Below are 10836 nucleotides of genomic sequence, written 5' to 3'. Positions count from 1 at the left end.
CCTGGTTTTTCTCCCCATGAAAGTCTCTGCTTGATCATTTTTGCATAAGATAAGTAGATCTCTCTTTACGTCTCTCTCCCTAGCTGACAGTTTGTAATGTGGACAGCAGAACTGGGTGTAGTCGTTTTCACCAATGCTGTGTGCAGAGGTAAAATCTTTCCACTGCTCAAACTCACCACTCCCCTGTTTATGCATCCAAGGATCACATCAGTCCTTTTGGCCACAGCCACACACTGGGACCCGATGATGAGTTGTTTGTCCACAATGACCTCCTAAATACTTTTCAGGGTCTCTGTATTCCATAATACAGTGTCCTAGTCTGTGAGTCGGGCCAGTCTTACCTGTTCCAAGAGGATAACTTTGAATTTAGCTGTATTAAACATTTTGTTTGTTTGTCTGGTCCTAGCTCACCATACACTCCAGATCAATTGGTGTGCCTGTGCTGGCCTCCTCATTGTAACCACTCTGGCAATCTTGGGTTGTCAGCAAATTTTATGTGCAGTGATTTTCTATTTGCTTCCAGATCCTTCATGAAAATATTGAATAGTATCAGACCTAGAGCTGATCCCCGCAGAACACCACTAGAAACAGCCCTATTCACTGGCAGTGACTCATTGACAATGGCTTTCTAGCTCTATCAGTTAGCCAGATTTTTGTGCATTTGACATGTGCTCTACTGATATTGTAGAGTGTTCATATTTTTCTCTGAATTTTTTCCTTAATTGATGGAAATGCCTTAGAGAAATCGAAATCTATTGCATCTGCATGGTTTCCTTGATCAACCAAATATGTACTCTCATTAACGGATGAAATTGAGTTTCTTTGATAAGACTTGTTTTCCACACACCCTTTTGTTGGCTGGCATTAATTATATTCCTGGCATTTTTTCTAACTAATCCCATACTATGTTTTACATTGTTTCCTAACTTAATCAAATCTGTTTTTGAACTTTCCCTTTTTTAAACAGTTTATATTTAACAAAGAACTGTCCCTTTTCATTTTTTTTTCCTTTGGTTTTCTGCTGCCTGATTGTGTACTTCTGGTTCCGATTTCAGAGTGTGGTTGATTGGTCAATTGGTAACTCTGGTATTTGTAACTCTAAGGTTCTACTTTAGATGCTGTTTAACATCCTGCTTGACAGTGAATAGACTGGAAAGTATTTCATCATCTCTTGGGATGATTCTTTCCAAGTGTGACAAAGTGAGGCTGTTCTTAATGTTCCCTCTGAATGCTGTGGGGGGGCCTCAGTTCCTGGCTACCCTCTGTCACCTGGCAACTAATGGCCAGGCCCTTCCCCCCTGGAAGGGGATGCTAAAGGTGTTGGAGACAAAGGTCAAGTGACCTCCTGTGACATTTTTGATATAAACTGGGACCATATAGAACATGGTTTTCAACCAAGGTCCTGTAGTGGCACCAGATCCTATGTAAAGGGGGTCATATAAGGTGTCTAAGACCAGGTTATGGGTTGCTGGTTATGATTATGCCGTCTGTGTGTCTGTATCATTATGTAGTTGAAGTAATAAGTATTGGCTGTATACTATCTGCATTTCAAATTGGTGCTGCAGTTCTGGGAAATACCCCAGACAAGTTGGTGTTAGCTCTGCTTAGCCTGCTTGATGGCCCATTAAGCACCATCAGCTACACAACAGACTCATTGAGAGGAGGAAGATACGCCTTGTGACTCAGCAAAGTATGCAGGGACTTGCCCATGTGCCTCCAAACTCCATTTTGCTGTAATTTTCCACAGTAAGAACAAAGAAGTGTTCTTACACCGGGAAGTGCCTATATAAGGCTGATGCCTCATCTCCATCTTGTCTTCAGTCCTGCATCCTACCTCTGGAGGGACTTTGCTACAAGCTGAAGCTCTACACAAGGGACTGATGACCCATCCCAGCAGGGGATGTTCTCCAGAGACTTGATTTGAACCTGCAGTTTACTCCATCACTGCTACAAGCCTGAACTAAGAACTTTGCCATTACTGTATGTAATTGATTCCATTTAACCAATTCCAGCTCTCATCTCTACCTTCTTCCCTTTATAAATAAACCTTTAGATTTTAGATTCTAAAGGAATGGCAACAACATGATTTGTGGGTAAGAACTGATGTGTATATTGACCTGGGTCTGGGGCTTGGTCCTTTGGGATCGAGAGAACCTTTTGTCTTTTACTGAGGTGTTGGTTTCCATAACAATTCATCCCCAGGACGAGTGGCACTGGTAGTGATACTGGGAGACTGGACTGTCTAAGGAAATTGCTTGTGTGACTTGTGGTTAGCCAGTGGGGTGAAACCGAAGTCATTTTTGTCTGGCTGGTTTGGTTAGCCTTAGAGGTGTAAAAACCTCAGCCTTGGGCTGTGACTGCCCTGTTTGAGCAATTAATCCTGAATTGGCACTCTCAGTTAGGTCCCTCCAGAACCGCATCGTCACACCTCCTGGCCCGGGAAAGAGACAAAAAAGAGAGAGAAGCGGCTGGAAGGGTTTTCAGTCTGGAGCTGGCTGGGGATGAGGAGTGAGGGCAGACATGGGGGTCTGGCTCACTGCCCCCCAGAATGGACCCGGCCAAGGGGTCTGGTTCTCTGTACCTACAAGCTCTGTGTTAGAACGTGTTCCAGTCGTCTAATAAACCTCCATTTTACTGGCTGGCTGAGAGTCACGTCTGACTGCAAAGCAGGGGTGGAGGACCCAGTGGATACCCCAGGACCCTGCCTGGGTGGGCTCGCTGTGGGAAGCGCACGGACAGGCAGAGGATGCTGAATGCTCCAAGGAGAGACCCAGGAGGTAAAGACATGGGAACTTCTTGTCCCGAAAACAGTCTGTTCCAAGGGAGAGCAGGCTCCCCAAAGTCCTGCCTGGCTTTGTGGGGAGCAGTTCCAGAGCATCACCCAGGGATCCTGTGTCACCAAGTGAAGAACAAAAATATTTCTTGAATACATTTACCTTTTCTGGAACATTAAAATGTTTCATGAATTAGCCTGTACCTTTCTAGGATTTCTTTTTTCTTAATATACTGAGCAACCTCCTTTATGTGATCCTTAGCCCTGTCAGAATGGATTTTTCCCTGATGTCTTTAATATCCCTTTGCAATTTTCATAACTTCCCATTTGTATTGCTTTTCTCTTTCTCCGATTTGTTATATATTGCTTCCTCTCCACCGTAATTGCTGCCTTCACTTTACCACTCGACTGGGTTTTTAGCCAAAATTCTCCACTTCCTTGAGTGTAAGAACCATGGTTTGCTATCTCTCTAATAAACTCTTCTTAAAGAACTTTCCATTTTCCTTCTCAGTCTTCTGTCTAATTTTTTCCTCCCAATTAAATTTTCTAAAAATTTTCCTCAGCTTTGGTGAATTAGAAACTTTGAAGCCCTAAGTATCTATAGTTATTACTGGTTGAGAACTGTTCTCTGTTTGTCCATTTGAATGTAATCAGTTCTGTTCTTTTATTTTGTTCTCCTCTATCATATGCTGCCTCCTTTGTCTCTTCTCTAAACTAAACAGCTGCAGACTTTTCAGTCTCTCCGCCCTAGGATAGGATAGTCTCCACCATTCTCATAGCCTGCCCCAGAAATCACCTTTCTATCTGATGTATCCTTTATAGTGAGTGGATGGCCAAAACTGAGCAGATATCCAGAGCAGGGTATTCTCCGTCTCATTCCTAAGGCATCCAAACACTGTCTTTGTTTTGGCCGCTGCTGTGAATAAGCAAGTGTTTCCTTGGAGCTGCTGTCAATAAGTCTCAGGTCATTCCCCAAAGTTATGTTCTAGATGCTGTTTTCTTCTGGCACATATCTTGACAAATCTTTGTTTTCCTCCTAATCTCAGATTTTAAGCAAGCAAGTGAATGAGGAACTCCCTACAGCATGAATTCTCTAGCCTGGTTTCATTGCATTAGGATATGTGTACTCTGGAAGAGTTTTTTCACCAAAAATTTGGTCAGTGACCAAAAGCCTGTTGAGAAAATCATTGTTGCATGTTCACACTGTCTTTCAACTTTGGCACAGCACGTCCACGTGTGGGGCGGTCACAGCGACAGTGAGAGCAATGCATTGTGGGTAGCTGTAACGATGCTGCCTTTGGTGGGAAACTTCTGTGAGTGTCAATTTAGGACAAATTGCTTAAAGCAGGGCAGTTACAGCCCAAGGCTGGGGTTCCTTTGCACATCAAGGCAAACCAAACCAGCCAGACAGAGCAGACTTCGGTTTTACCCCACTGGTTAACCACAAGTCACATAAGTAATTGCCTTAGACACTCCAGTTTCCCAGTATCACCACCAGTGCAATTTGTTACAGAGACAAATGGTTATGAAAATCAAAATCTCAATGAAAAGAAAAAAATGGTTACCCCAATCCCAAAGGACCAAGCCCCAGAACCAAATCAATATACAAGTAAGATCTTATTCACAAATCATGCTGTTGCCAATCCTTTAGAATCTAAAATTTAAAGGTTTATTCATAAAAGGAAGAAGATAGAGATGAGAGCTAGAATTAGTTAAATGGAATCAATTACATACAGTAATGGCAAAGTTTTTGTTTCAAGCTTGTAGCAGTGATAGAATAAACTGCAGGTATAAATCCAGTCTCTGTAGTACATCCACAGCAGCGATCGGTCATTCAGTCCTTTGTTCAGAGCTTCACTAGGTAGTAAAGTCCCTCCAGAGGTAAGAAGCAGGATTGAAGACCAGATGGAGTAGATTTATCATCCTTTTATAGTCTCTTGCCATGTGGCCTCTGGTTTTTTTGTCCCAAAGACAGACTATCCAGAATACAGCATAGAAAAACCTTAGAGTTCTGTCTGAGGCCAAATTGTCTGTGTTGTCACCCAGAAGAATAGCACAAATTTGAAATATAGTATAGAGCCAATACTTATAACTTTAAATGCAAAAATGATCCACACATACAGACAGCATTATCATAATCAGCAGATCACAACCTTGTCTTAGAAACCTTATTTGACCCCCTTTATACAACATGTGGTGCCACTACAGGACCTTGGTTGCAACAATGATGTATACGGACCCAGTTTGTGTCAAAACATCACAATAGCTATCCCACAGTTCAGTTCTCCACCTTGTACTGATAGGTGTTGTGGGAAGGCAGAGCAAATTGCAGTGCATCATGGCTCCAGGCTTAATATCCCACAATGCATTGCTTTCTGTCCCAGCATTCCATGTTTTTCCATCTCTATTTTGCTGCATTTTTAATGTCTCTTGTTTTTTGCTCAGCTCGCCATCTCTGTCTGCAGGACTGGATCCTGCTCTGCTCTCCGGTGCTCTTCTAGCAGTCTGTAGCACATCACAAATGTTAGTGAAATCAACAGGAGTCACAGTTGCCTGATGTGCTGTCTGACATGGATAGCAGCAGCGTTAGATAGTTTTTGGAATTCACAGAAGAGCTGAATGTGGTGAAATGTTGATTTTCGGCTGGGGAAACTAGCACTCAGTGGTGGGATCACATTGTTATGCAGGTCTGGGATGATGAGCAGTGGCTTCAGAACTTTAGGATGTAGAAAGCCACCTTCCTGGAACTGTGTACTGAGCTGAATCCAGCCTTATGTTGCAAGGAAAGCCAAATGAGAGTTGATCTCTGGGTGGAGAAGTGTGTAACGATTGCAGTATGGAACCTGGCAACTCCAGGCTGCTACAATTCAGTCGTAAATCAATTTGGTGTCAGGAAGTCAACCATTGGGGCTGTTAAGGCAAGCTTGCATGGCCATTAATCACATCCTACTATGAAGTCCTGTGACTTTTGATAACATGCATGAAAATTGTGGATGGCTTTGCAGAATTGGGTTTCCCTAACTGCAGAGGGGAGAAAGATGGCATGCACATTCCAATTTTGGCACCACATCACCTTTCAATGGAGTACATGAATTGGAAGGGGTACTTCTCCATGGTGTTGTGGATGCTCATGGATCACCACAATCATTTCAGTGATATCAATGCAGGGTGGTCCAGAAAAGTGCATGATGCACAAATCTTCAGGAACTCCAGCATTTCTAGAAAGTTGGAAGTGGCCGCTTTCTTTCCAGATCAGAAGATCCCTGTAGGGTATGTCAAAATACCCATAGTGATCCTAGGAGCCTGAGGTACCTGTTAATGTCATGGATCATGAAGCCATACATGGGAACCCTGGACAGCAGTAAGGATCATTTCAACAATAGTCTGAATAGGGACAGAATGACCATGGAATGTGTATTTGGCAGATTAAGAGCACATTAGTGATGCCTTTATGGCAGGTTAGATCTCAATGTGGATAATGTTCCTATGGTCATAGCCACATGTTGCACATTCCATAATATTTGTGAAGTAGAGTGGACTATTGAGGCAGAATGCTTGGCTGCTGGTTTTGAGCAGCCAGATACCAAGGCTATTAGAGGGGAATGCTGGGGGGCAATTCGGGAGGCTTTGAGGCAGCATTTGGAAGATGAGAAGCAGTAATGTTTGTTGCTATGCTTGGGATTGCAATGCATAAAGAAGTTTGGGTTGGTAGGATGAAGTTGTGATTGTTCTGGCCCAGGATTCAATGTATATTCACACACAGAGAGACACATATACATTCCTGCGGAGGGGGGCGAGGGGACATGTACCAGGGGAGGACTGACCTCTAGAGCTGAGTGTAAGTCCAGCTGTTGTTGTAAAGCTGTCTGCGGGGATGGAGCGTAGGGGGAAGTGTGAAATCCCAGAAATCGGACATGGATGTGCGGGTAAAGTCTAGGGGCATGGGAGGGCATGAGAAAGAGCTCCGAATGTTCTGAAGAGGAAAAGAGACATACATCTCCTCAGTTTGGAAGTTTTTGAGGGACTGCAGCATGTTGGTTTTCTGCTCCAAAACTTTTATCAGCCTCAGTGTTTCATCCTTAGTGTATGCCTCATTCTTTCCTGCTTGTTGTTTTCCCTCCACAGAACTCTGTTTTGTCTTCTCTGCATCACAGAACTGCAGCACCTCCCTTCAAGAACATATCTGGTGAAGCACAAGTTACAATAAATAGAAGTATTCTTTTTAAGTACATGTAAAGCATTGAAACGCTACATTAAAATGCACCACTGGTAATGCACCACTCACTTTCTGATTGTCCCTTGACAAGCCAATAATATTGCAAGGATGGTGAGTGTTCCCAGGGCTGGAGGACATTGTGCGTGGTGGAAAAGCAATGTGAAAGGGGTTGCAGGACACTTCTAAAGGGACAAGTATCAGAGGGGTAGCCGTGTTAGTCTGGATCTGTAAAAGCAGCAAAGAATCCTGTGGCACCTTATAGACTAACAGACGTTTTGGAGCATGAGCTTTCGTGGGTGAATACCCACTTCATCGGATGTATCATTTCGTGGGTATTCACGAAAGTCTGTTAGTCTATAAGGTGCCACAGGACTCTTTGCTGCCTCTAAGGGGACAACATTCTAAAGTTTCCCACCCATTTCCACATGTAGGGGTCACTGTGGCAGATATCTCTCTCCTGAGGGTAAGCAAAGAAGCAAGGATGCAGCTACTCCATGCTTGCGGCTTCTGCCCCAGTCCCTGTGCTCCTCGTCTGTGTGCTGCGTTGATCCTTGTCCAAGTAATTGCAGAATGGGGTGGGAAAGTGTCCTTCAATGGGAGAAGGAACAAAGCAGCTCTGCCGAGGACCCTCTGGCAGAGGACTGTGGAATCCTGTGAAATCTCTGTGTGCATCAGCACGCTGTTCCACTGTGCTGCCTAGCTGTATTGCGAAATGCTCAACACACAGAAACCCAGCCAGCCTTGTACATCTCTCTGCCTTCAACCCAACTCCACACTTCATAAAGCAAAACCACTTACCAGGGGTCTCCTCTCCTGCTTCTGGCTCAATGGATTGTGACTGCCAAGACTGGCTGGACGCCTCCAGAGTGGGGAACAGCTCCGCACTCGACACAGCACTGAGCGACCCCTGCACGGGCTCCACATCTTCTATTGCCTCCAGTTCTTCATCGATGGCTTTCTCCTCTGGTTTAAGTCCAATTTGAATCGGCTTCAGCCCTGCCGATATCCATGGGGCTCTTGGCCGTGGAGGTGACGTTGCTCCCAAGAATGGCGTCCAACTCCGTCAGAAATGGGAGGTCTGGGGGACAGCACTGGATTGATCATTTGTCTCCCTTGCCTTCTGGTACATTTCCCTCTGCTCCTTCACCTTTCCTCTGAAATGCAGTGTGTCTTGATCATAGCTCTTTTCCCACAAACTACATGAAATCTGCATATAGGCATCGAAATTCCTACAGCTGGAGAGCAGATGGGACTGTACAGCCTCCTCTTCCCATATACTGAGCAAATCCCACAGCTCTGCAGTGGCCCAAGCGGGAAAGCATCTGCTGTGCGGAGCTGCCAAGCCACCTAGGAAGAGGTGATGTGAGCTCTCCATGCCTTGGAAATGGGAAGGGGGATTTCTAAATACCTGGGCCTTTAAAGGGGGAGGAGTGGGAGGTGTTTATCTCGATGCAGGATAGAGGAGTTGAAACTGCTTACCAGAGTCGCCAGGATGGGTATTGTCAGACTCCTGCAGGAGGCCAATTACAGAGGTAAAATCAAGCGCAAGTGTCTACACTGGCACTTCAGTAACAAAACTTTTGTCTAAAAAGCCTTACAACTCTCGATAAGATGGTGTTATTACTTCACTGAAACTGAGAAGTTCCATCATCAAAAGTGGCTTTGGAGTCTGTACACCACCACTATTTCTTCTCCAAAAGCTCTTTTTTGGTGAAAAACTTGGCACTGTAGACAAGGCCTAAGGAACAATGAATAACCAGAATCCACACTTGTGTTTCCTGCTGGTGCCTATTAAAGTTTCCCAGACAACAATGGGTAGGAGTTACCGACACATTGAGCACTGTAATACATGGAATTGGCACTAGTAGGATAATGTGTTCATAATTCATTTCCCTGAATAATGAAAATGTCATTTTTCAGTGTGTGAAGAGTGACCAATCTGCTTCACCCATAAGAACAGCCTACAGTTGTGTGTGCATGTAGTGTCTCACATTAACATTTTCTCTCCATCCAGGCATTTGTACTGCGACAATCACCCTAGAGCATAGGAAAATAGAGGAGGTCGGGGGACGTATGGTACATGCAGGAGATGCTGTTCTACCTCAGAGTTGGACACCTTCTCCCCTACTCCATGTCAGATTCTAATACAACTGACTTCACCAACCCCTCCACATTCATCCTGCAGGGCATTCCTGGCCTGGAGGCTGCTTATGTCTGGATCTCCATTCCCTTCTGCACCATGTATGTCATAGCCATCTTGGGGAACTTCACCATCCTGTTCGTTGTGAAGAGGGATACAAGCCTCCATAGGCCCATGTACTATTTCCTCTGCATGCTGGCCATCACCGATCTGGGCCTGTCTACATCCATGCTGCCCAAAATGCTGAGCATCTTCTGGTTCAATTCCAAAGAGATCAGTTTCAGTGCCTGCCTCACCCAGATGTACTTCATTCACTGCTTCTCGGTGATAGAGTTTGGGATCTTGGTGGCCATGGCTCTAGATCGCTATGTGGCCATCTGCCACCCCCTCAGATATTCCACCATCCTGACAAACCCCGTTGTGGCCAAGATTGGCATGACTATAGTGCTACGTGGTGGCATGCTTACACTTCCCTATCCTTTCCTGGCAAGGCAATTGCCATATTGCAGAACCAACATCATCCCCCAGCCGTACTGCGCGCACATAGCTGTGGTGAAGCTGGCTTGTGACGACACCCGCATTAGTAATTACTATGAGATCTTTGTGTTATTTTCTGTGACAGGTCTGGATTTGAATTTCATTGCCATGTCCTATACCCAGATCCTCAGGGCCATCTACAGCCTCCCCACAAAGAATGCCCGGATCAAGACTTTTCGGACCTGCAGCTCCCATCTGTTTGCCACCTTAACCTGTTATATCCCAGGTCTCTTCATCTCCTTCATGAACCGGTTTGGCCAGAATGTGCCCCTGTATTTCCATGTTCTCATTGCCAATATGTACCTCATGATGCCTCCCATGCTAAACCCCATCATCTACGGGGTGAGGACCAAACAGATCTGGGGCAGGCTGCTCCAGCTCTTTACTCATACAGGGGCCTAATGGTTTCTCCTCGGGCTCTGACTCCGAGATTGAACTATGTGCAGAGCTGGCTGGTTATATGGTGCTGGATCCTCTTTCCTGAATCACTGACTGGACAGTCAAAGTGACATTTCATCCTTTCCTGGCCTTATTGTGCTGTGTCACCATGACTAACTGAGGAATCAGGCTGTGTACAACTTATTAATTCATAGGGTTCCCACCTTTCTAATTGCTGGTAACTGGACCCCTGAGGCCCCATGTCCTGCCCTGCTTATACACCCATGGCCCTGACCCCACCTCACCTCTTTCCATAGTGCTCCTCCCCGGTCCCACCATTTCCGCCAAGGCCCCACCTCTGTAGCTCCATTAAATTTCACCCAGTTACCCCAGTATTGAGCTCCATAAGTTGTGTTTGAGTAAGACCTGGTCTACACTAGGATTTTATATGATTGAATCAAAGAGTGACTGAGTTAGAATGTGCTGCAAGGATCAGCTAGTCTAACCCCTTGCCAAGACGCAGGATTTGTTGTGTCTTAACCACACTAGACAGATGACTGTCCAGCCTCCTGTTGAAAACCTCCAGTGAAGGACTTTCCACAACCTACCTGGGTGTCTGTTCCATTGTTCTCCTGTTCTTGCAGTTGGGAAGTTTGTCTGAGATTAAATCTAAAACTGCTGTGCTGGTCAATTGACCCCTTGCATCTTCTCCTGCCCTATGTGGCAAGAAAGAACAACTTTCCTTCACCTTTTTTATGGCAGCCTTTCAATTATCTCAAGACTTTTGTCATG

The 10836-nt window shown here is 45.1% G+C and overlaps 1 protein-coding gene across 1 annotated transcript; it reads left to right on the top strand.

Moving 5' to 3' along the window:
• Positions 1–9120: 9120 nt before the first annotated feature.
• Positions 9121–10358, top strand: LOC115645507 (olfactory receptor 52R1-like). Its single transcript, XM_030550248.1, has one exon. It carries the CDS (start codon positions 9121–9123, stop codon positions 10066–10068), a length of 948 nt encoding a protein of 315 aa, XP_030406108.1. The 3' UTR covers positions 10069–10358.
• The last annotated feature ends 478 nt before the right edge of the window (positions 10359–10836 follow it).

The sequence above is a fragment of the Gopherus evgoodei genome, chromosome 1 (assembly GCF_007399415.2).
Source record: "Gopherus evgoodei ecotype Sinaloan lineage chromosome 1, rGopEvg1_v1.p, whole genome shotgun sequence".
NCBI classification, from domain to species: Eukaryota; Metazoa; Chordata; order Testudines; family Testudinidae; genus Gopherus; species Gopherus evgoodei.
This window is presented reverse-complemented; position numbering and strand designations above follow the sequence as displayed.